This window comes from Vanacampus margaritifer, chromosome 7 (assembly GCF_051991255.1).
Source record: "Vanacampus margaritifer isolate UIUO_Vmar chromosome 7, RoL_Vmar_1.0, whole genome shotgun sequence".
Lineage (NCBI taxonomy): Eukaryota > Metazoa > Chordata > Actinopteri > Syngnathiformes > Syngnathidae > Vanacampus > Vanacampus margaritifer.
In genome coordinates, this window is record NC_135438.1 from 5429549 (window position 1) to 5456094 (window position 26546).

General features: G+C 39.1%; 2 protein-coding genes across 6 annotated transcripts in view; both read left to right on the forward strand.

Moving 5' to 3' along the window:
- The first annotated feature begins 635 nt into the window (after positions 1-635).
- On the forward strand, positions 636-18171 carry uso1 (USO1 vesicle transport factor). 4 transcript variants are annotated; one of them, XM_077571289.1, is made up of 26 exons: positions 636-867; positions 1547-1633; positions 2067-2131; positions 2934-3010; positions 3219-3230; positions 4161-4261; positions 5702-5804; positions 5883-5938; positions 6025-6145; positions 7033-7211; positions 7323-7463; positions 7544-7632; positions 7995-8149; positions 9328-9533; positions 10419-10439; positions 11954-12064; positions 13191-13309; positions 13393-13574; positions 13694-13815; positions 14525-14663; positions 15441-15610; positions 15713-15778; positions 15867-15965; positions 16050-16154; positions 16962-17177; positions 17387-18171. In XM_077571289.1, exons 1-26 carry the CDS (start codon positions 802-804, stop codon positions 17450-17452), a joined length of 2874 nt encoding a protein of 957 aa, XP_077427415.1. In that variant the 5' UTR covers positions 636-801; the 3' UTR covers positions 17453-18171. The 4 variants fall into 4 exon arrangements, with proteins under 4 accessions (XP_077427415.1, XP_077427417.1, XP_077427416.1 ...); XM_077571291.1 differs by lacking the exon at positions 10419-10439; XM_077571290.1 differs by lacking the exon at positions 3219-3230.
- Positions 18172-19897: 1726 nt separating this feature from the next.
- coro2aa (coronin 2Aa) overlaps positions 19898-26546 on the forward strand; it is a 32565-nt gene continuing 25916 nt past the window's right edge. The window contains exon 1 of one of the 2 annotated variants that reach the window (XM_077569782.1): positions 19898-20050. In XM_077569782.1, coding sequence (XP_077425908.1) covers positions 20036-20050 — 15 coding nt within the window. In that variant the 5' untranslated portion in view covers positions 19898-20035. The remainder of the gene's footprint in view (positions 20051-26546) is intronic. The other variant, XM_077569783.1, reaches the window with a different exon arrangement.

The window sequence follows — 26546 nt, forward strand, 5'->3', positions numbered from 1 at the left end:
TGCAAGTTTTTTTTTTTTTTTTTTTTACAGTAGATTATCCAAAGTCAAATGCTTCAAAAGTGGTTCAAATTGTAGTTCTTTTACGCACTACACACAGACTCAAGCACACCGATTTGAGCCACATTCCATCTTTAATCTCCCTCTGCCCTTTCCTCTCATACATCACAACTCCGGTAAACGAAAACTATCAGTGCAAAAGAGTTGTGTGCTGCAGTTGGACCGGCATACTCTGTGTACGTGGGTGTGTGCCATGCACACAAAAATGATTGGGTCATGCCTTTTCTGTCTCTACAGTCTCTGACCAGTTTTGTCATCCTGTGATATATAATTGAAAATTTAATTAGAGGCATAAAATGGGGACAGAGAGGGGTGATTTTCCAAAGATAAATTAGATTCTACTGTCAAGTAATAGAGTTTTAAGACAAATATTTTTTTTTTTTATATAGCCAGCAATATTACAGTATGTTTCTAATTGATTGATTTATGCTACTACCTATATAAATTTAATAGAACTGTAACTTTTTTTTACATTGGCCGTTGGCCAAAATTGCCCTCAACCCTGATCGTTTTTGTTGTTGTGGCCCTTTAAATATGCCTCTGATGGGCCACGTATCGCCACGTCCTCGCGCATGCGCAGTGTCCTTCCTCCACGAGGACTTCCGGGGTCGCTCTGTCAACCTCACAAAATAATTACAAAACAACAACAACAACTCACGAGTCTGTACACTTTCCTTCATATTTTTCCCCTCACCCGAATCACGCCGAGGAGTCGCCGTAGTGTTTCTACTGACGTCAGCAAAGATGAACTTCTTCAGGGGAGTGATGGGCGGGCAAGCAGCCGGGCCGCAGCCGACTGGAGCGGAGACGGTATGACGCTAACCCCGGCTGGCTTCGATTAGCTTAGCATTTGTTCTCTAGTACAGTACTGCAAACGCGTCTTTAAAAGTGCATTTAAACTCCACTTAAAGACAAACCTTTACGATAACATATACGTGGCGTCCTCCATTTAATGAAGTAATTAGCCTCGTCTTATCACATTGGCTAGTCTCCATGCTAATGTGGCTAACCTGTCAGTAGTACGCTTGCTACGTGTTAGCTTAATAATTGTTTACTGTTTGAATGTAATATAATATATAAAGTTATCGTTAATCCAGTCAATATATTGCTAATGATGTAGCGATGAACTAATTTTATATCAATGTACGTTATTGTATTTGTAACAGCTCTCATGTTTATTATTTTATGACATATGTAAATTGTTTGTTTAAAGTAAGCACAATATTAAAGGTTTCATATGAAGCCATTATCAAGAATTGAGTGTTGTACATTTAATATGTGCAACATTCAAGTATAAAATGCAAGCCTTGCTTAACAGGCACAGTCACATATTGATCCAATCACATAGTTGCTTCACCTGCATTATGTTGTCCAAATTGGTTGGGTTGTGTCCTTTTTTTGCCATTTAAAATAACACCAGATTTGGCGTATCTCATTTTTTGAGCAGAAATGTGAGCTTAATAACTAATAACTCTTCCTCTGGTGATAGATCCAGAAATTGTGTGACAGAGTTGCCTCGTCGACTCTCCTCGAAGATCGCAGGGATGCGGTCCGTGCTCTTAAATCACTCTCCAAGGTAAGATTTAATCAGGGGTCACTGACCTTTTTGAAATTGAGGGCTACTTATTAGGCACTGCAAAGTGGGCACATCTGCTTCACATTTCTTAGTAGTGTTGTCAACTTGTCACTAAATGCAAATTGTGACTTTGATGGTACGTTTCCATGAATTTGATACCAACCCACTGTCTAGTAGAACAAAGGCTACTAATTGAGGATATATTGTCCATTTTAGGGTTGCTGAAAACAATTAGAGCTCTTGAATGTTTACTTCCCTGACTTGCCTCTCATGCCAACAATAAAATGATCAAACATTATTAACATGAGCTAATGATTCCCAGGAATTGTGAGTTGTGTTGTATGTTCGGGCAAATCGAGTTCTGAAATACCTTTTAATTGTCTGGTTTCTGTTGGACCTGTCTGCCTTGAAATAATTATCATTTGTCTTGTAGAAGTATCGCATGGAGGTTGGCACACAAGCGACGGATCACTTGATAAACATTCTGCAAACTGACAGGCATGTATCAATGCAGTTGACACTGATCCAAGTTGTCATTCAAAACGAAACCTTTTTTTTTCTTCATAGGAAATAGAAATAATCTGTTTCATACACAAACTGCCATCACCATAACAACTTACAAGCAATGTGTGTATTTATTTATTTTTTTACAACGCTGGCATGCACGTGTAAAAAATGACTTGACAGCTGTATTATAAATCCAAAATTTAGTGATAACAGCTACAATGAACACTTTAAAACAGTTCCAAGATGTCTCACTAACATGACATGTTTTTGTCTAAATCACCAGGATCAAGAATTAGAGCTTTACGTAACTATTTTTTAATGTCTTCCTGAAATTAGCTAGTGTTTAGGGGCAGGCCCTGTCACATTCAAGTGAGCTACTTGATAGTGTAGGCCGTCTTGAAAATCTCTGAATCTTCACCTAGCCTAGCTGATCATGTCATGGGTGAAGAAACTCGGTGTGTGGGCGGTTGCTATGTAAATTAGTTTCACTGTATGGAGGAAGTGCGGAACAGCTAATAATATAAATATCCAAATAACAAATATTCAGATAGCTATCTAATTAATTTGACACTTGATGGATTGGCAGACACTTCAGAAAACCTTTTTTTTTTTTTTTTTTTTTTTTAAATATAACTAGTCATGTGTCCTCTTTAAAACACTGCCTGTACAGTACAGTATAGGTTTTATGATTGTGAGCGGACCAGACTCTGAAACAGATGATTTCAATTTCAATTATTTGTTATTGTAGTAATAGTAGAACGTTGCCATTTATATTTGCTCTGAAATCCAACAGGTCTGACTCTGAAATCCTCGGCTACGCTTTGGACACGCTGTACAACATTATCTGCAATGACGAGGAGGAAGAGCAAGGTAGCCACTAACTCGAAATACTGAATGTCATTTAAAAAAAACAAAAGAAGAAAAGTAACTTAGGTGTCAACTTTGCCATTTGTTATCCTCCATGTGGACCATCACTCATTGTGCATTGCGCTCTTCCTGTACGCCAACAGTTGTCTTTTCAATGTAAAGATTGTCGTCTCTCTCTCTCTCTCTTCTCTTCCATGTCTTAACCTCACAGACGAATCAGAAGGTAAAACCTTTTCACTGTGCATGATTGCCTCCCTTTCCCATTACCCCGCACCAACATCCGCACACATCAGTCCATAGCTCATTGTTGAAAAAGGCCATCATTAATCATGTATTTAAAGGCACTTGTGCGGGCTTTTGCTCGCCTCTTGAAATTTCATGTCTCCCAAGGAATCGGATAGAGACAAAGCATCAATCCATCTTTGTCTTTTAAACGGAACCCAGACAAGGCAGGATCTTGCCACAGTGGTGTGCACGTAGCAATATGACGTCCCAGTCAATAGATGACTTCAAAATATTAATTAATTAATTGATGCACAGGGGTTGTACAGACTTTACTACTCCACATTGACATTTTACAAACTGCACGTTTTTGACCTGAGGACAGATAAGTCAACTCAAGGAAATCCTTTGGGAAGTGAAAGAGAACCAGTCAAAGCCGCAGTCTGGACATTCTTTTATTAAGTGGATGAGTGTTTCTTTTTTCTTTTCTTTTTTTAAGGCTTATCCTCATGTTCCATACAAAGCAAGCAGTTGCATAATTTTTTTTGGGGGGAACACCCAGAAAGACGACACCTGTGGTAGCTAAATAAAACAAAGTAGAGCATCATTGCTTAAAACAATTAGGAATAAACAATTAATACGGTCTCAGAACTTATATATATTTTTTAAATAAGGGAGTGTAATCGTATAGTGACCGTATAACTTGGACCAGTTTGCCGCCAATTTTGATGGAGCTCCGTGAAAGCGGCTCGACTAAAACTACTTAACTGAAACTACTTAACTAAAACCAATTCCTTTTATAGCACACCCGACAACTAACGGGCTGAATGCGGCAAACTCCCTCCCTCAGTAGTCCTTCCTCTATTTCGTTGTACCTCTTCCAACTACCTCACCTGTCATTTCCTCTTCTTTCTTTTTTTTTTTTGCACAGATGAGACTGCCCAGAAGCAGGCAGATGACTTGGGTACCAAGTTCACAGAGGCCTTCATCCAGGACCCCGAGCACATCACGCTGCTCCTCACCATGTTGGAGGTACGGCTCTAGAGATTTAGGGGGGATAGTGTTAATTTTACCTCTGTAATGACTAGGAATGCACAAAATGTTTGGCCGAAACGGAAAATTAAAAATGCTTGGTCGAAAACTGAAACGCCGGAAAAAAAATGATGCCAATTTTTTACTATCATTGCATTTATTATAATTAATTAAAATTATTATAAAATATGTATTTAGCACTGGCATTTTAACGAAGCACAATATAAATTGAAATGTGCGCACACCGCAGACATGTCGGCTAATGATACATTAAACACCAAACGGGGGTTGAGCATTTTCTGGCGGTGCGATCGCACCTTCTAGTCAATGTAGTTCGCACAAGCTGGGACAGATGCGTGCGACGCACTTAAAATCGGCACATTCACATATTCACCAACGTTTAAAAATGAATACATACATTTGTTCTCACTAATTTGCGTCGGGAAAGGACTGCAAAGTCACACACAGCGTCCTGTACGGGTTTGCCATTACCCGGAAATAGCGGGAAGTGTTTCCGTGTTTAAAACTGTTGATAGCAACAGTGCTAGCATTAGCTAAATTATTTAGCACAGCCACCGGGATGCCGGTGAAAAAGTAGAAATGTTGGAGGGGCTCTTATCTAAAAAAATTAAATTAAATTTAAAAAAAAAGGAAGGCGCTGCGGGAGAAAGAGTGGCTTACCTGCACTGCACTCACTACACGGCAGTTCTGTCTTTTTTCGACCCGCTTAAATGTTGTACACCAAGCCACGCCCCTCTTCTCCGGCGTGCGCAATGACCCCTGGGAGCTGCTGCGACTGACCGGTGCACACTCACACGGTAAAAATCCAGCTTTCTTTCCTTTCTTTTCTTTGGTCCTTCCTCGGGTCTCCTGACGGCCTCACGACTCTGGCTGGAAGTGTTCGGTTTAGGTGAACGGTTTGGGATTTTTTAATAGGTTTTAGGTGAACTAATGAATACACACGCACGCACATACACATACTCACCCACATACAAAAAATGATAATGATGACATGTCAAATCGGTAAAATTACCAAATGAACAATACTGAGCTCTCCAGAAAAAGAAAAGAAAAAAAAAAGGCCCGCGAGAAGCGAGGCAGACACTCACCCCCGTGTTTGCTGTTTAATTCAAACAGACGCTTGCTTGCAGAGTTTTTTTTTTTGCTTGCGTCACCACGACATCCTATTTCAACTTTAATTTATTTTGGCTATTTTTTCCATTTTCGGACGAAATTTTTCAGTGGACGAAAATTCTGTGCATCACTAGTAACGACAGTTATTTAATCGCCAAACACAGTTTAAATGTCTCTTGCGGAAATAGTGTTTTTGTGGAAGTGCGTCGCTTTAGCGCTTTCTTTTTCCACCCCGTTATGAACGCCAGCTTTACAGATGCCACATCTTCTCCGTCCTGCCTTTCCTTTCGCATATTTTCATTGTAGGAGTTTGACTTCCACGTGCGCTGGCCCGCCGTCAAGCTGCTGACGGCCCTCCTGAGGAACCAGTGTGTCCAGCTGCAGAGCATCATTCTGGTCAGCCCAATGGGTGCGTTTGTCAGCCTCTCTTTCCCGTACGTCCTCTCGCTTTTTCCAGTATGCACACAACATTTACTTGCACTTGCAGGCGTCTCCAGATTGATGGACCTGTTGGCTGATTCCAGAGAGGTGATACGCAATGACGTGAGCACTTCCAGAATTTTTCATCCTATATTCCGTTTCATTTATTCAATTCCGAAACTAAATGGAGCCGTTTCCCAATCGCGCAGGGCTTGCTGTTGCTCCAGCAGCTGACTAAAGGCAACGCTGCCATCCAGAAGATTGTGGCCTTTGAGAACGCCTTTGAGCGCCTCCTGGATATCATCACTGAAGAGGGCAGCAGTGATGGAGGTACAAAAAGTTCCCAGACACTATCTCTGATTTGTTAATTAAGTGGTGAGTTTGAATGTCCTCCCTCTGACCCCTCGAGTTATCCCCCCCATCCATGTTATACGATCTCAGCAACGGCTGCTACATTGCTAGCGTGACTTTATTCTAACAGTCTCGGGGCTAGCACGGGAACTGTGTGCTTTCACACAGCGTCACACTGAATCAATAATAATGTTGTTTACACAACACATGCGATCCCCAGACCGGTTTCACAAGACAAACACAATTTGGTGGCGTGTCAAGGAAGCAAACAAAAATAAATGATTAAAATTCCGCTCTTCATTCTGCTGGATGAGTTTCTCATCAACAAACAAGCCGGTCTTGTATTGTGTTCCGCAGCGTGTTACAAGATGTGATGAGGTAAAAAAATAAAAATAAATAAATAAATACTAAATTTGAATAATTTAGTCTTATCATCAAATGATTATTATTAATATTTAAAAATAAAAATATGTTGCATTATTTTACTTATATTTTTTATTCTATTTACAATTAAAGCAACTAATCTATTAATTAGAAGGGACTACAAATAGATCAAATGAATGGATACTTTTAACCAATTTGAGGAAGGAAAAAGAATACAACAAATATTGCTTGACTTTTGATCATATAAATGCCCACCAACATTGTAATGTTTTCCAACTTTAAAAAAATAATAATTAAAAAAATCAATTAACCCCCAAAATGGTGGTTGTCATTTTTTTCTATGGTTATCACTTTTTTTTTTCCCCTTCATTTTTTCATTCTATAATAGCCCAAAATGTAGAATTCCATTGAAAATACACTTGTGGAATTTTACTTATGGATTCTGGTCCTTCAATTCGCGTGTCACACATCTTTGTGCGCAGGCATCGTGGTTGAGGACTGCCTCCTCCTACTGCGCAACCTCCTCAAGAACAACAGCTCCAACCAGAACTTCTTCAAAGAGGGCTCCTTCATCCAGCGCATGAAGCCCTGGTTCGAGGTCGGCGACGACAACTCGGGCTGGTCAGCACAGAAGGTCACAAATCTCCACCTCATGCTGCAGGTACCATACAGCTTCCTCGTCAGGCTTTAGCAGGATGTTGTCCTGGGCAAATAACCCTAACTCTTGCTTTGTAGCCAAAATAATCCATGTGTTGTGTTTTCTTGATCCCAGCTGGTGCGAGTCATGGTGTCTCCGGTGAACTCGCCGGGCGCTACGGCCAGCTGTCAGAAGTCCATGTACCAGTGTGGCTTGCTGCAGCAGCTGTGCACCATCCTGATGGCCACCGGCGTGCCGGCGGACATCCTCACGGAGGTAAATCGCAATCAACGGGACACAATTGGAGAAGTCGGTTTATTTTCACCTTCAAACCTTTTGTCGCCGTTTCTTTACAGACCATCAACACTGTGTCAGAAGTGATCAGGGGCTCGCAGGTCAACCAGGACTACTTTGCGTCAGTCAATGCGCCATCGAACCCACCCAGGTCAATCCAAGCTCCATTTACTGAATAACTCACCTGTTTGTTTTTGTGCTAAAATGGCACCAAATCCCTGCCTAAGTAAGAAAGTAGTCATCTCTGTCAAGGAAATTCAGTAACCCTTTACTATTTTGGGGAGTAATGACTGAAACCTGCCCAAAATAGTGCAAATCTGTCATTTGCAAACCCCCAATTGTAATAGCCTATACATGCTACGAAATGACAGCAAAATGAAACTACTCAACACACTTCAAAAATAGTTCCGTCACACCCATTTTGCCACATAATGGTGGTAAAGCACTATTTTGTGGCACAAACAAAAAGGACAGGGGCGCGTCCTCACCTGTCCTCTCGTCTTTGGTCCGCAGACCTGCTATCGTGGTCCTGCTCATGTCCATGGTCAACGAGAGGCAACCTTTCGTGCTGCGCTGCGCGGTGCTCTACTGCTTCCAGTGTTTCTTGTACAAGAACCAGAAAGGGCAAGGGGAGATCGTGGCCACGCTGCTGCCCTCCACTATCGACGGTCAGTCACGCTTTTCATGCGAGTCAGCTGTTATTGGCAACACGTAAGCAGTGTGAGGGGTTTCATTTGTCGAGTCACGATAGGTTGTGTGCTGTCCAATCACAGAATGCATTTTCCCACTGCCAATTACAGAAATTATTGTAATTTACATTGCGTACCCCTTTTTTTAAAAAAATTTTTTTATTATAGTTTAGGGTCTATTTTCCATCATTACTCCAATGTACTAATCAACTTTTTTTTTAGTCATAGACCAATATGTTTTTTTTTTTTTTCAGGGCCGATAACGATTATAAAGACCAATTACCAGTATATTTCAAGCCGATATTAATTTGCAGTAAAAGAGAAAATATTTGCGTCAAAATTTAACTTTATTGAAATGCCATTAAACATGTTTGTTAAAATAACTTTTAAAATTGTCAACATTTTCAAGGTTTTTCTTTTAATTAAAAAAATGAAGAATAGACAGCTTCGTTTAATTAAGCCCTAGGCTATTTTTCAGGCTTTTGCTCAAAAACTACATACCCAAAATATAAAGAGGATATCTCTGCAACCACAAGGTCTATTTGAATAATTATTGTGTCATAATAAAGGGGACACTTGTGAGATTTGTTCTGACGGGTCACTTGTGTGTTTTGCATGAAGTAGCTCAGCGGGAGAGCCGGGTTATTTCACTGTGTGGCGCAATATCTATTCTATTCTATTTTTGATAATGAAATTAGATGGTGTTTGAGCTATGTTTGACTTATATATTCTTGTAGCCCCGGTTCTGCAGTTTAATTTGATTTAATTCTTTCATGATTACATCATTACATTGTTTCACACAATTTCTTCTTCACAATTTCTTCTTCAAAGTCCGAGAGGCCCCAAAAGGAGCTTAAGGGGCCCAAAATTATTATTATATTTTTTTTTATTGCAAGGAGCTTTCCGGGTCACCACCATGTGTTAAACTGAATAAAAAAACTAAGCAAGTAAATAACTCCCTAACGTTTTCCAAAATGTCAACATCATTTCTTAATTTTAAACAATTTTTTAAAAATAAAATTCGCAGTGAGATGCCAGCATTATCGGCATTGAGATTCGTAAAAAGGCCCATGCCGATTATTTCTCAAAATGGCAAATTATCTCCACCTGGCCGATAATCGGTCTATCCCTACTTTTGTGTTGCTTGCGCCCCTCAGCCAATTCCATCTCAGCCGGCCAACTGCTGTGCGGCGGCCTCTTCTCAGCCGACTCCCTGTCCAACTGGTGCGCGTCGGTGGCCCTGGCGCACGCCCTGCAGGACAACCTCACCCAGAAGGAGCAGCTGCTGCGGGTCCAGTTAGCCACCAGCCTGGGCAAGCCTCCCGTCTCCTTGCTGCAGCAGTGCACCAACATCCTCTCCCAGGTAGACGGAAGAGCGTCAAGTGGGCACTTAACACACATGTGGCATGGGTGGAGGTGTTTTAGTGCATTGGCTCTCAAACTGGGGTTCTCGGACCTCTTAAGGGTCTGCTGGCCGTAGCTTGGGGGTCTGCAAAATAATAAAAGGTTTTTTTTTTGATTGCGTGTCATTTTAAAACAATCCATTGGAAAACATTGTACAGAAGTTACATTATGCACAGTTACCAAAAAGAAAAAATGATTTAATTTACTCATTCACTGCCATTGATGCCTATAAACGTCAAAAAATAATTTGAACTATTTTTATTAGTTTAATTTTTTTCTTCACTTTTGTTAACAAGAGTATGAAATCCTAGACATTTTTGGGGGGTTAAAAAAAAGAAAAGATTATTAAAAATTAGGGGCGTCAGGTGATTAATTTTTTTTAAAATTGTAATTAAGCGCATGACTTCAATAGTTAACTCACGATTAATCACAAATTTTATATCTGTTCTAAATATACAAAAAAAATAATTCTAGGTTTTCATACTCTTGTTAACAAAAGTGGAAAAAAATGTTAAAACTAATAGAAACAGTTCAAAAGATTTTTTTTTATGTCTATAGCCATCAATGGCAGTGAATGAGTTAAAATATATAGAAATTGTATTTAAATATAAACAATATTTTTAGGCTTTGAACTTCAAAATTGAATACAACAGAACCCTTTTTAGGCAGTGATTCATTAGCGTATTACACTTTGACAATTACTGTCCTTCTGGCATTTAGAGCTTTTTTTTAAATGTCATTATGGTTAGGAAGGAAAGATTTCCCAATTTTTTTCAAAGCCTCCTTTTATTAGCCTTAGGTTGACAGTCATTAATTAGACTCGTGTCACGTTGTGGTTTTTCAGGGTGATAAGATCAGCCGGCGGGTGAGTAAAGTGCGTGCTACATGTGTTTGTGTGTAGTTTGAGCGTGTTTTTTTTCTTTGTCTCGGCTTGGCTTGTATAGGAGGAAGGTCTTTTGAATGGGGGGGAGACTTATGTATTTGTGTGAAAGGGATCTTGGTGACTCGCAAATCCTGGTTCCTCTTTCTATCCCCGTGGCTTATAATTAAGGTTGCACTGGTGCAAAAATCAACCATTTTGGGCTTTTCAGTTAGCGTATTTCTTTGTTTAGGGGTCCTCCACGCTGCCGTTATTTGTGGGTTTATAAAGTCAATATTACTTTGGATGTTATGTTTAATTGAAATTAATTATTCATTCTAAGAATTTATAAACTCATTGTAAAGGCAGATCATTTCCAGGTAGACTTTGTCAGTTAAAAAAAGAAAAGAAAAAGGACACTCCCCCAATATATAACTGAAATAATTTGTATTGTTTGCAATGTATCAACTAAAATTATTATTTGCAATGACACAGAAAATCTCAGCTTTAGAGATGTCACGTCTACTCTGCAGGCGGTCGATGACCCTTTATTGACCCCACCTATTATTTTTTTTTCCTCATGGTGGGCCATGGAAATAATTAGTCAGGCCTGCAGTTGCAGTTCTGACTGTATTTTCCTGTGAAGCCTGTTCTACCGTCTTTTGTCCAATAAGATATTTTGTTGGCTTCAATTTTTTGCATTTTCAGTTCTGAAAAGGTGACTTTAATAACTGTATAGGTTATGAAATGCTGAATAAGTTTATTTTGTTGCATGTGGTTTGCAGCCTACAGCAACTACAGCTTCTTGCCTTGCCACTGTGTTTTTAAGGACTATTTAGCTGTATTTTAACACTTTTGTTGCCAACAAGTTGGATAATGATTCATAATTGATGAATATGAAAGAATATTTACTGGTCTGTGTTTTAAAAAAGCATGTCGTGGTCTTCTCCCACCATCATGCCAAGATCATGATGTTGTAAGACATTTGCATTGTTCAACCTAACCCATGTCTGCTGTTTTTTTGTTTTGCTTCTAACACTTTAATAACCTCTTAAGAAGTGAAAATAATGACAAAATGTATTTTTCAAAAGCTTACTTTTAACAAAATATTTTCATTTAAAATGTTCTGGTATGAAATTGTACCTTTTTTTTACATGATTAAAAAAAATTTACATTTTCAGGCAGTGTAAAAGTTGCTTCTAACTCAGGGGTGGGCAAACTCGGTCCTCGAGGGCCGGAGTCCTGCAGGCTTTGGCTGTTTCCCTTCTCCAACGTAGCTGATATATGATCAGCTCATCAGCAAGCTCTGCATTACGCCTGATATTAATCCTGTTGATTTGAAAGATCCAGCTGTGTTGGAGCAGGGAAACAGCCAAAACCTGCAGGACTCTGGCCCTCGAGGACCAAGTTTGCCCACCACTGTTCTAACTAATACTTGTTGCAAAGTTTAGACTTGAAAATGTGAAATTCAGATTTTCAAAATACTATTCAGAATGCTTGTCTCTGTTGTTTTCCCACAGGGCAGCAAGGTGCAAACCAGAGTGGGTCTCCTCATGCTGCTGTGCACGTGGATCAACAACTGCCCCATCGCCGTCACACACTTTTTACACAATCAGGAAAACGTCCCATTTGTATCCTTGGAGAGCCTCAGTTGCTATGCTCAATCCGATCATTCTCTCTTAATTTCAATTGGCAATTGAAAATAATAATAGTAAAAAAAGATGATTTAATTGTTTGTGTTTTTTTTATGAAAACACAAGATTTTTCACAGTTCAATATTTGTCTTAGGGTAAAAAAAATACGACGTTTAAAAATGGGCCACAGGACTGTGATAGATTTAAATTGGTTTGGTATCACATACAGACGCTCCCCAACTTACGAACGAGTTACGTTCCGAGCGATCGTTCGTAAGGTGAATTTGTTCGTAAGTTGCGTCAGTGCTATATTTTGTATTATAATTTATGTTTAAAGAGAATACGTACAGTACTGTACTACGTATGTTAGAGAGAGAGAGCGAGAGACACGCACAGTATTTACATGTACGTAATAAGATAAATAAAATGAAGTTTAACTTACTTTTGGAAGATGTACTCGATGCTTAAGGAGAGGAGGAGGAGGAGGAAGAGGAGGATTTTATATCATGAGAGGTTCTTCGTCGTCGCTGGAATGGGCTTCAAAAGTTACTTCCTCCTCCGTAACTTCAATGTAGGAAGAAGTTGAGGGTCGCGGAGAAGAAGATGAGGGTTGATGAGTATCTTCCTTGGAGGATTTACTAGAAACTGGCCGAAAGAAGCGATCTAACGACGATTGCACAGTTTTCTTCTTTTTTTCATCATAAATGATGCGGTAGCACTGTATGGCATCATTCAATTGATTTGCAACCTTTGTGCAACGTTCAATATTTGGGTCTTGCTGCTCGAAGAGTGCGATGGCTTTATCTATGAGCGACAGGCGTTTCTTCTTCTTCCTCCTCCTCGACACGTTGCTGAGCCTCCAATGCTGGGTGAGCTCTCACAGCGCCAAGCGTCGGTATTAGCGGCGGAAAGAAGCACTACAGTACTCGGAAAAAGGTGCGCAATAAAAAATCTAACTTACAGCATCTCTTTCCGAACATTTTTTGACATGCGCGCAGACATGTTCGTATGTACCGTTGTTCGTAACTCGAATGTTCGTAAGTAGGGGAGCGTCTGTACATGGTTGTTCTTGCTGCTAATATAAGTTATTGTCATTAAGTGTCCTTAACTCGAGCTGCTGTAGCTGACGGCGCAGATCTCTGAGAACCTGGGAGAGGACGAACGTCTGGTGCAGGGCCTGTGCGCGCTGCTGTTGGGTATCTGCATTTACTACAACGACAACTCGCTGGAGAACTACACAAAGTGAGCTCCTCACACACACTGCACTTGAGGCGGAACATTTTTAATGTTTTTTTTTTTTTGTCGCGTTCCCTCATCCGCCTCAGAGAGAAGTTGAAGCAGCTGATCGAAAAACGCATTGGCAAGGAGAACTTTGTGGAGAAGCTCGGCTTTGTCACCAAACACGAGCTGTACTCGCGCGCCGCCCAGAAGCCGCAGCCGGTTTTCCCTGCTCCGGACCAGATGCTTTTTGACCACGAGTTCACTAAACTGGTCAAAGAACTGGAGGGTCAGTACATGGGGAAACAGAAGAATGTCTTTCTTTCTTTTGTATAACCCCCCCCCCAACAAAACTGACTTTAAAAGCATATTTTCCAGAAGATTTCATAACTGATTTTGTTGTGACAGGTGTGATAACCAAGGCGGTCCACAAGTCCAGTGAAGATGAGAAGAAGGAAGAGGAGGTGAAGAAAACGCTGGAGCAGCACGACAACATCGTCACGCAGTACAAAGAGCTGATCAGAGAGCAGGTAAGCCCCTTTCTTGAGGGAAAAAAATACATCGGGAGTTGAACTCTTTTACCGCCAAAAACGTTTAATGACGTATATTAAAATCCAAATGAATGCCGCCAAAAACGTTAATTGACGTTTACTATGGGTTTTTTCACAATGGGCAGTGCCACGTCTGTGCAGCGCTGCCTTGTCATTGGGGTTGCAAAATCCCAAAACACCCGCTAACTATGGCCAGCAGATGGCAGCATTGTATCTCTTTTCAATTGGCTCCCGGGTATCAAATTACATGAAAGCATGGCGGATCATAGGAAGTAGAACGTTTTCAAGGATGACATGAATGTGTTTGTCACATTTAAATCTAATTCACAGAGCGTCACTAAATTAAAAAAAATATTACTGTCAAAGTCACTGTTGTGCAGAAAATGTATCTTTTCACAAAAAGCTTGTTTTCTCCTTATCGTTTCAATTTTCGCTCAATGTCACTCAAATTACCTATTTTCAAATGGTGATTACTAAAGAACGGAATAAGGTAGAAACATACTTTTTTTCTAATGAAAGAATGGAACGCGATCTTTCACTTGTTTACGTAGTGACAATATTCTGTTTGCCTTGAAAGATGTGTTAAAATGCTCGAAATCAGCTGGCACTGTCGGGGGTTGATTTTTGGATAACGCGTGGCAGTAAAAGAGTTAAGTACTTCTGCGACTGATTTCGTCTCTGTTGCCAGGACGCCAAGATACAGGAGCTGAAGGAGCAGGTGTCCTCCATGACCACCCAGAACGAACAGATGCAGACCACCATGGCCCAGCAGCTGAGCCAGATCCAGCAGCACAAAGACCAGTACAACCTCCTCAAACTCAAGCTGGGTGCGTTCAACGCTATAAAATACATAAAAGGCGGAATATCCAAAGTTTGCGATCATTTTACATTTAAGATCAAGTATGATGTTTACTAGTCGCCAACACTAGATAACGCATCGTTAGCTAATTTAAAATAGCTTTCCATCACTAGTTAGAATGTATTGTATTGCTCCTACAAGTTGAAAGGGATAGACATTCATACACAAGCTGCCGATACTACAACTCAGGTCATTTACTGGCACCCATGTCACTCACCAGACTATGCCACACCTTTTAAAGCCATACACCCCTGTCATAGCTACAAGAGATCGAAGAAAAAATAACCTGCATCTTGCGTGCACGTGAAACTTGAAATTTTAAAATCTAATCTAATTTAGTAATAGTTTTGTTTTTGTGTGCAATTTTTAACGTTGGAATTGTTTCTCTCCTATTATATTGTATTGGATTTAGTGTATTCAAAATTTGTTTTATTTTAATTTTTTTTAACTGCATATTCGTAGCTGAAGCTCATCATTGGCCCGAACGGCTTTTTTGGAAAGCCATTCCTACGCAATTATCCGTTATTACCCATTATAAGTGAAATAGACTTTTCTATTTTCATTTTATGAAATAATTGGTTAATTATAGTTTACCGGTTAATCTTTAATAATGCAGTAAAACATTATTATTGTTATTATTATGATTCATTATTGTTCAAATTAAAATACACTTACGCCCTGGCCTATCTGTCCGTGTTAAAAATGAAATCTAAGTTTGTCGAATGGTTTCTCTGTGTATGTCTAGGCAAGGAAAACCCGAGTCACGCCAACAACTCGCTGGGCGACAGCGCCCACGTCAACGGCATGCAGACCGAAAAGGCAACGCAGCTTCAAGAGGAGATGGAGGAGCTGCGCGGTCAACACGCCCTCTTACAGACACAGCTGGGGGAAAAAGACGCCATCATTGACTCCCTGGTCAGTTGACGTGCTTTTGTTGAGCTATCCCAATGATTAAGAAGGTTTAGTACATTTTTACGTATATCCCATTCAGTAATCTAATCGTGTTTGTTCTCTTAGCGGTCCGAGGGGTCTCAGTCAGCCGACGGTGCCACAGGAGGCTCAGACGACACAGAACTCCTCAAGGTGACCAACGCATCGCCACTGATGATGTTGATAATAATGAGAATGAATGAATGTTGTTCACCTCCCATGACTTGCTGCCCGCTTTTAGGAGTTGGAGCTTCTGAGGAGTCAGGTCCAGACGCAGGCAGCTGAGATCACCCAGCTCAAGTCCGACAATGAGAACCTGCTTAGAGGAGCGGAAACGGAGGTAAATACGTGCAAATTCAGGATTAAAAACAATAAATAAAAATAAACACTTGATATAGTAAATAATCAAGTTGAACCTCCTCAGTCTACAGGTGCTGCCCCAAGTGGTGACTTCTTGTCAGATGCCACCAAGATGGCCGAACTGGAGAGCAGACTAGCGGCACAGACGTCCGAAATGGAGAGACTGAAAGTGCGTGTGTCTCTCACTTTACTCATTCATCATTGACATTTTTACAGCTTTCCCACGCAATATTGCGGTTCATCGTTAATTTTCTTGTGTGGCAAAAACCACCACTGTCACGGAAATATGTGGTTGATGATTTTTTTTTGCGGGGAGGGGGTCTTATACAGTATACTGTACTTAATAATTGAATCTATTTCTTACGGAAGAGGATTACGGCCAGTGAAGAGAGAAAAAACGAAGTTTGGCAGGATTCTCACTTTATTCCCAGAATTCTGACTATTCTGTTTTGTATCTCAGAATTCTGTTTTTTTAATCTCAGAATTCTGACTATAATCTCAGGATTCTGACTTTGAGACTAAAATCAGAATTCTCACTTTAAAGTTGTAATCCTGCCAAAGTTCTTGTTGCTTTTTTAAAAAAAATTTTTTTTAAAGTTACTTCCTTATTAAAAAAACAGGACTTTATTTAAAATTTAAAGTGCAGAAAACGTGCAAAAATAAATTAAGAGTTAGTTAATGGTTTGCAAGTACCATGTCAAAAAATAGGAAAAAATGTGGATCATTATTTCCAAAGTAAAAGCAAATGTCTGCAAATGTTTTATTTTGATTCACACGAGGGTAAGTCTGCTTTCGTGGATGACTATAAAAATCTGAGAATGTTTACTGTTGAAAGGCTTGAATTCTGAGGATTTTGACATTTTCTTTATTTGAACAGGGTCTCTAAATGCTTCATCAAATATCAAAGTAATTATTGATTAATTAGGTAATCCAATAATTGTCGTTTAATCATTTCACCTGATCATCCACTCTTAAGGAGGAGTTCCAGGGCCTGACGGAGAGCCGGGCGCAGTTAGAGCAGCAGGCGGCCTCGGCCACCAGCTCGGCGGCCATCTTGCAGACGGAGATGGCCAAGCTCGAAGTGGACCTGCAGGACTCCAAGAAGGAGCAGGACGACCTACTCGTGCTGTTGGCCGACCAGGACCAGAAGATCCAAAGCCTCAGGCAGAGACTCAAAGACCTCGGAGAGATGGTATACAGTAGAACTGATGATGATGATGACTTGAAAACTAAAATTGGAGCTTACTGGGATGTAGGAAAGTTTACTAAGTATAATGTTGGAAAGCTGATGGTTAGAGAACCCCTGCTTTAGAGCAAGGCAGCGTAGCCATTTTAGTTGACTTCCATATTACATTTATAGACAAAATCTATGTAACCACGGAAGACATTTTGTACCCGCAGGTGGATGACGAGGACGAGCTGGACACCAGGGACCAGACTGACGAAGACGATGAAGACGAGGATTAGAACACAAGAGGACCGGCGTGAGGAACTTGGACTTTGATATCGAAGCAGGTGTTCTCTCTCCGGCGGTTGCCATGTTTGTTCTTCACGTTCCACACAATGCGGACACCTTTTTGGCATCTTGACTCAAAAAAAAAAAAAAAAAAAAAAAAAGAAGTTCATCTCATAGATGCGTCAAAACAACATAAGTTAATTTCAACTCACCTGACACATTTAGACACATTTCTCCCCAAAAAAGTAGCATAAATACCACGTTTAATTGCTCTGCGATATGCTGCACAAACTGACACAAGATGTAAAAAGGAACGGTTTAACAAAAATATTTTTTTTGTCATCCAGCTATACTGTGTAAACATTTATGAGCCAACTTGAGAGCAAGACTTATGGAAGAATTATAATTGTTGGTAAATTAAATTTTACTAAATCAAAATGCAGTTTGTTTGCATTTGTTATCATCACATTGTCACAGTTTTGCTTGTGCTGATGGGTGTGTCCTTCACTACGTTGCAGTAACTCTTGCTCAGCACTAGAGGGGGGCAAACACCTTCCATTAAAAAAACAAAAACAAGAGTGCGCCAACCATTGCAGTATGTTCTATAAATACACATCCAGCTTATTGTCTACCAACACGGCTCCAATGTAGTGTTTTTATTTTTGACATGGAGCTTTTGGAGGAAAGTCAGGAATATGAAAATATATTGAAATAAATATATTTCAACGTTTTTTTGAGTTTGACGACTTTTTTTCCCTTCTTTTTTCAATATAGAGAGATTTTTTCTGGTTTAAAATGAATCCATCACATTTCAAAGAAAATTTAATAAAATGTAAAAATATTTCAACATAAGTTATTTATTTATATACCGTACATTGCCAGGCTGACTTTGTACGAGAAGCGCGTTATATCCTGAACCAGCCAAGCGCAAGCATTCACACCCAAGCGCAAATTGGAGTCTTCAATCGGTCTAACATGCATGTTTTTGGCATGTGAGAGGACGCTGGAGTAACTGAAGAAAACCCATGCAAGTACGGGAGAATATGCAAAGAAGGCCAGAGGGTCTAACCTCCCAAACTTGGGGCAAATTTGCTAACCACTCGCCCAGCATGCTGCCCCATATATTTGTAATAAAATGTTATAAAAATTGTGTTCTATTTTTATGTTATTGAGTTATTTTTTTATTTTATTTTTTTGCTGTGCCTTGAGATACAAGTTAAGAGTTTTTCAAGCCATGAGCCATCGATAGGGAGTGTAAACTTGCGATGCACATGCTGCACATGTAATTAACTCATTCACTGCCATTGACGGTTATAAACGTCAAAAATTCATTTGAACTATTTCTATTGGTTTAACATTTTTTTCCCCCCCACTTTTGTTAACAAGACTATAAAAACCTATAATAAATAACTTTTATTGTACATTTAGAACAGATATAAAATTTGTGATTAATCGTGAGTTAACTAGAAAAGTCATGCAATTAATTACGATTAAAAAAAGATTAACCGCCTGAAGCCCCGAATTTTTAATAATCTTTTCTTTTTTTAATTCATTCACTGCCATAAAGGTCAAAAATCCATTTTAACTGTTTCTATTAGTTGAACATGTTTTTTCACTTTTGTTAAGAGTATGAAAACCTAGATTTTCTTAATTGTACGTTTAGAACAGATATAAAAGTTGTGATATATTCATAAGTTAGTGAAGTGATGCAATTAATTACGATTAAAAAAATGTAATCGCCTGATACCCCGAATATATAATAATCTTTAAAAAATGCAATTTAAAAAAAATCATTTATAGCAGTGAATGAGTTAAAATAATCACATAGCCTGCCCTAGTGTACAATGGGGAACCTCATAGGCACATGGTGTGGTGGTGCCGGTACCCTTTTTATGCAATGGATATGTAAACACAAATAGAACAACACATTTAGATATAACAATACTTCAGGGTATATATTGTTTATCCTCTGTAAAGTACTACTTGAGCAGATAAATGGCCTTCTCTAATTTGTGACGTGTTTAGGTTGATAGAATGAATTTATCTCTGATCTGAAGGCTCAAATGCACCTGTGATTTTTGTGTGTGTGTTTGTATGTTATCAAGTAGCCAATTGCTACAATCAACTGATTAAAAGGTAACCTGATGTAATGTTATTTTATTCGTTTCTTAATATTTTTTATTACATGTATTTGTTTTGTCTACGTTTTATAACGTGCTTAATTGACGGTTTTTAAAAATACATTTGAATTTTCGATTTTTTTTTTTTTGTAGACACGACCTATTTTTGTGTTTTATTTATTTATTTATGTATTTTTAACCCCAAATATTTTAAAAGGTATGTTTTAATAATTAATAATAATGATCCCAAGGGAGGCCTCGCCCAGCTCTTTTATCCCTCCTTCCCGCTCCGCGCTCTTCCTCCTCCTCCTCCTCCTCCTCCTCCTCCTGCTGCAGTTTAAGCTCCGGGACTCGTCAGCGTGTAGCCCCGCCGAGCACCATGACGACACCGGCTCTGCGCTAACTGGGAATCCGCTTTCCACGGTGCCATTACGCGGGAGGGGGGGAACCGCTGTCCGTTCTCACCACCACCGCATGACCGTCATAAAGGTGAGTTCTCCTTGACCGTGTGGCGTGCGGGAAGACGACATCTTGGCCGGCCGGTGTTCGTAAGCACTTTCGCCCATAACATCCGTGACACGTGCACCTGCTAACTTTGAATGGAGACACTTTTACTAGCAATAAATATGAAGACAAGTTATTTGAAGCACCGTGAGTACTTTAATGTGGCAAAACAGCGAGTCGCATTTTTGTTTGAAAGAGCACTTGACTTATCCCGTCTTTGAGGCAAGGGCGTGTTTAGTCATGGGGTCCTCTCACATCCGTGTGCTACACTGTTTATTTTTAATTTTAGGGATGCTTAGCTAGGTAAGATGCGTTTCACTGTTTTGTGCATTTTAGCAGGTTTTCCTTGGTATGAAAAACGGGAATGGGCGGGTGCTCCGAAAAACACACGAAAAAAATACCCAAATATATATCAACAAATATTTTACAAAGATATATATATTTTTTAATGTGATAAAAAAAAATCTGATAATCCGCAGGTGCAGAACGAGTAGTATGTGGGAGTCCACTGCACATTATAATTATTTTAAAAAAAGAAAAGAGAGCTTTTCCATTAACATAGTGTAACTGCCTTAGTGAAATTTGGTTTAGTTGAAATTTGACTAAAAAGTAATAAATGTAAGTAAAGTTTTAGATGATGCTATGAGTTTCCTATGTTACAGGTTTAGGGATGCTTAGCTAGGTAAGCTACGTTTCACTATTTTGTACATTTTAACAGGATTTCCTTGGTACAAAAAAACAGGAATGGGCGGGTGCTCCGAAAAACACACGGGAAAAAAATACCCAAATATATATCAACAAATATTTTACAAAGATCTATATATATATTTTTTTTAAGTGATAAAAAATCTGATAATTCGCAGGTACAAAACCATTAGTACGTGGGAGTCCACTGTACATTCTAAATAGTAAAAAAAAAGAGAGAGAAATTTGCCATTAACAGTGTATATATAGCCTTAGTTGCCATATGCAAATCAACAAACAAAAATATGCAAATTTTGTCTCTTTCGGACGAATTGTTCTTTCAAATTTGACCCAAAAAATGACAATGTACAAAAAAATATATAATACGTAAGCTACCAATCAGCTGTCTGATTAACAAGGGACTGACTGAGAACAGAAATTAAGAAATCAACACAATTGTACATGTATTATCTGCCAGATTTATCCACACATCTGTTTCATAATTGTCTTTAATTACTTTGTTTTGATTATAAAATACTCACCAATATGATGAGAAAAGTTGTTTGTTTACATTTGAAGGGCCGCTTTGCTAGCTAAGCTTGTACTGACTGCATGTTCATGACATCCATTCTCTCCTCCCCGCGGGGGTTTTGTTGTTTTCAGCGCGACCACCAGTCGGGCAGATGCTTGGGGGTCTCCATTGTGAGTCGTCGATCTCTCGTCTCGCGCCCATGTAAACAAAATTAAAAACAAAAGACCAAGCGGTGTGAGCGTCTAATGACCCAATGCTAATGCTACAGCCGGCGATGGGAGGAGCCGGTTTGCACACGTGTGCTGCGTTTTGGCCAATTTGAACTCTGTTGCCAACCAAAACAGCAGCACCTACCAAGACAAAAAAAAAGTCTCTGAGAGAAGGAGGGGTACCTTGACTTAGGAGTCAGTCAGTATTCTGCCTTTGCTGTTTTTTGCATTAGAGGCCAAGGCAGATTGCCTGGTAAAAGTCTAAAAGTCGATTCTGTGTGAAAGCCAAAGGCCGACAAACGTCAATTCTTCTGTTACGGCTACGATGCGCCAATTTTGCCGTATCTGCGCGAATGTCACCTTTATGTCAACTCCGGGCATCAGTTTGAACATGTTAGTCAAATCTTCGACTACCTCTGAGTCAGGACATTTTTTTGAAAGACTGGTGCAGACATGTCCCATTGCAATAAATGAGTCAAAGGTGTTATGCCAGCAAGCTGTGTTACATTTACAGTGTGTGGAGGGGGGGATCAGAGACCAACAAATGCAGCAACGTCTCCCAATCAGACAGGAAATAAATAATGAATCAATCATTTCAAGATGAGAAATGAGCATCAAAATGATCGTTGATATGTTATGTGGCAGGCGGTTAACACATACCCGACAGTCTCACACTTTGTCCAATAGATGACTCGCGTCTTTTATGGAAGAACGAAACTGCCAAAATTCAAAATAAATAAATGACTAAATAAATAAATAAATGAAAATTAAATCCCCCAAAATAAATATAAATGGAAAAAAAAAATATATATATATATATATATATATATATATATATATATATATATATATATATATATATATATATATAGTTGTTTTTATTTCCATTTATAGTTTTATTTTTAAATGTATTTAATTTTAAAATTATATTTTTCTATACCCGTTATTATTTGAACTTTTAGTCATTTATTTATTTAGCATTTTGGCAGTTTTGGTCCTCGAAATGAAAACCAATCGATATAGACGCCCCCCAGTCATATACGTTCGACGCTCTGTCATCAACTGTATATTGCACCTTTTTTTTTTTTTTGAAAGGGGGGGCGGGCCTCGGCTGAGTTTGAAGCAACAGTTTGGCAAATATTGAACAACTATGAAAAAAGATTCTTCAAGGTGTTTAATGCCGTCTTCAGTTGGCGTTAACTCGTACACTAAACAAAGAGAATTTAATAAATAAAAAAATAAATAAAAAAAGGTAGGCCGACTTCTTGTTGTATATAATAAGATAAAAGTCAAGTATTTTTTAATGGCAAACAATGCTATCTTCATCTTCCATTTTGACCAAGGTCCATTATTATTTTAGCACTGGTCATCCTGATGTCATCTTTATCGTAACCGCTGCTCGTGAGTTCGTTGGCAACATGACAGCTGCGCCAGAGCGAGCGTTTGCGGATTAACTGCTGCTACTCCCACGCGGGCCGAACATCCAGAGGATTACCTCAAATAAAAAATTAATAAAAATGCTGTGGGTGTGTTTGTGTGTGGATTAGTTCCATGCCTCACATTGGGGTTCGGGTTGGGGTTTTTGGAAGCGGAATAGAGCATCATAATCGGATCAGATCCTCGGACGTTGTGCATCAAAATGGTGGGCAAAGTTTGTTGTGTATCCTTTTGATGCCACTTTTCTTCCCCAAACATTTTATTTATGTATCTGTTCCAACTAAGGATGTTTTTTTTTTTTTAAAGCAATTCATCATGTCTTGATGCAACAGAGACAAATAAATCTATACATCAAAATAATTTCCCCCAATTCTCTTAACTATTTAAAAAATATATATTTTCTTTGTGAGGGTGCGTAATTTTCATTGTACTGTACAGTGGTAGGAGTGCAATGAATAATCGAGAATCAAATTATTTTTTTCTGCTAATCAATTTATCATGTATCTTGTTAAACTTAAAATTGTTCAAATACTTGGAATTTCAGCTTCTCAACAGTAAATATTTTCCGATTTCTGTCATCCTTAATAAAATCAGACTGTAAATGGACAGTCAAACAGCTTCTTCCAGGAATAAAAAATAAATATTTTATTATTAGGCCTATATATGATGAGCATTTAACTTGATCGTCCCACTTATTATTATTTATTTAAACTTTTCCTGCTGTTTAGCAGCAGATGGGTCATCGGAGTGTGATTCATTATTCATAAGGAGAAAAACAAAGGTTGGCTGTTTGTCCACTATACTGATTCCAGAGAAGTAACCCAAATGTTTCGTTTTACCACATGACAAATTTTTAGTCTCCTTTAGATGTCACAGGGCTAATTTTGTTTATGTCGGCAAATAAAGATGCTAAGTCATCTTGGAACTATTTTTATTTTCTTTTTTTTTACTGATGAAATATTGGGCATTTTAGAAACGCCCACTTTCTATTAGATGGTGAAAATGTTTTATTGTAAAATTAGGCACCTCAATGCCTGATGTACAGCTAAAGAATCACTTGCTAAGTTGCTAGGCTAATGCTAGTACCACAGTGCCTCAAGTGGCTGCTAGCTAGCGATTTGGCTAACCACTGTTGATGATAAAAACAAAACATGCTTTATTTCTCCTGATAGCATACTAGCTATTTAGTTTTAGTTCGTTTTTAAATTCACCTTTTCTCTTTTACAAATACATTCGCGTGAATAAATAACGGAAAAATATTTGAGTAGAAAACAAAGCGGATTTTAGAGCATTTAGAGCCGATATTGGACAAAATGAAGACGGTAGAGGATGGAAGAGGGAAGGAACAAAGAAAGGCAGATAGGAAGATATTAGGAAAAGAAGGAAAGATGGAGAAGTAGGTATAAGATTTTTAGAAGGAAAGCAGAAAATTATGTAAATGTAATACGTATATACTGACATTCTTCCCAGCCAGTACATACACTACCTCTCCAAGTGCTATTAGCACAGCTGCTAGCCAGCACTTCCTGTGCGTGGAGTATCGCAAGACATTAATGCGTTTAGCTGATGGAGGAGATCTGATTAGCGGTCTGTGTGTTGTTTACCAGCGTGGCCCAATGCAGTGTAAAGACCGGCGAAAATAATCTCCCCGGCCCCCCCGCCCTTGAGCCGCGGAAAGTGAAACTCACCTTGACGACGGTCGCTATGGCTAGCCTATAGCTTGCTCTGTGGATTCAAGGATGCTTGTTGTGGGGCAATTGATTAGCATGAACTTTAGAGAAATTTACATGGCTATTCTTTCCTTTTGCTGGTGTAAAAAAAAAAAAAAATATATATATACATACACACACACACAGGGTGTCAATAAAGTCTCTTTACCATTTCAAAAATTTATTAAAAATGCAATTGATTAGATATTTTATTTAGATTTGTTCTATTGTATTCAGCGTTTATTAAAGTTTTTTTTTTATCACACTGCATTTGTGTGTTTCAGGGATCCTGTTTGTCAAAGGTCAAAGGTCGCCCACTCCTTCCTTTATCTAACACTGTCCCTGTCTCCAGAAATTTCTTGTGCCATGCACGAATTGACGGACGTGATGGTAGATTTCTTCCATACTTAGTTCTGTAGTTTCGCTGAGTCTGCCTATCCGATTTTGTTTCAATAAACCATGAGACACATTGCGCCATCTCTTGAGGGGTAGCCATTTTGTAGGGGTTCATTCAACATCACCTCTTTGGCAAACAGGATAATTCAATTAACATTGAATACAATAGAACAAATCTGAATAAAATATCTAATCAATTTCATTTTTAATAAATTTTTTAAATGGTAAAGAGACTTTATGGACACCCTGTGTGTGTGTTTATATATATATATATATATATATTTAATATATATTTTGTTAGCACTTGACCCGGCTGGTAAAAAAAAACAAACAAACAAAACACCATATTTTCCTATGTCCCCAGTCGTCATAGTAACGAGTACCGCTTTTTAAAAATCTTCTTTTTCCCCCACTTTCTTTTGAAAAAAACCCACAAAAGCTAGAAACAACCTGACGTTCCATTCTTCTGGCATGTAGTCATTAAAAAAAATGCCTGACATCATTCATGAACGAAACCCAACTAGCGTATCCACAAGTTTCCTGTGATGTGGATCCAGTGAGCTGTTGGCTGTTAGCTGGCTGCTAACGTGTTAGCCATGCGGTGAGATCACGCCGCGTATGCGTTGAGGTATTCGTGGGTGCCAATGGAATGGCCCGCGCTGCACGGGCACGTCAAGCGTACGTAACCGGCGTGGGGGCGGGCGGGTGGTGAGATCACGCTGACATGCTGTACTTTAGCCGTCAAAATGATGAAATAGAGCCTTTTATTTCAAGTCTGTAATTCTTTGGCGATCAAGTGGACTACTGTGTTCGCGTAGTGGCGTCACGTCTGGGGAAAACGCACAATGTTCTGTTCCCCCCCGGCCCCAGGATCCAAAATAGCATCCTCCAAACCGTGAACCAGGAATTAGCCCACTAACATACAGAGAGAAAAACAAAAATATGTCTGTTTTTTCTCTTTTGTTAGAGGATTTTATTCCTACACTTTTCCAGTGAAGTTGGAAATATTTTAGCCGCCTAAAAATCTGAAAATATTACCCACAAAGCAGCCAACAACAAATGCAAAGCGCCACGGTCCCGTTGTCTTGCGTCATCTTCAGTGACGCGCGACACGACCCGCTAACTTTCATATCGACGGACAAACACTTTACTTTTTCTCGAGTGGTTTGTTCCCTCTGCACCAGGATTTTAAAAAACAATGGTACAGTCCTGTCATCTTGCATCATCCTTTGTGAACCAGAAAGTAGCCTGCTAACATACGAATGGACAAACGTCACTTTACGAATGTCTTTTTGGCATTTAGCTGGTATTGGAAGTGAACCTCCTCTTTCAGAATGCATATTTTACACTCCAGTCCATCTCAACGCCAGCCTAATTGTCTTAAGACAATGAAGACAAATAAATATTGATTTCCACTATTTCATTAATACCTTTTCTTCTCTCTCTGCTTCAGGATTAAAAATGGAAGTAACTAATGCGGAAACCATTGTAACAGAAATTTGTAATGTAATACA

Coding starts and splice junctions, on each gene's coding strand:
- uso1 (XM_077571289.1), top strand. CDS start 802: ATGAACTTCTTCAGGGGAGTGATGGGCGGGCAAGCAGCCGGGCCGCAG. Junction 5,939..6,024: donor GAGAGGTGATACGCAATGAC/GTGAGCACTTCC, acceptor CCAATCGCGCAG/GGCTTGCTGTTGCTCCAGCA. Junction 13,816..14,524: donor AAGAGCTGATCAGAGAGCAG/GTAAGCCCCTTT, acceptor CTCTGTTGCCAG/GACGCCAAGATACAGGAGCT.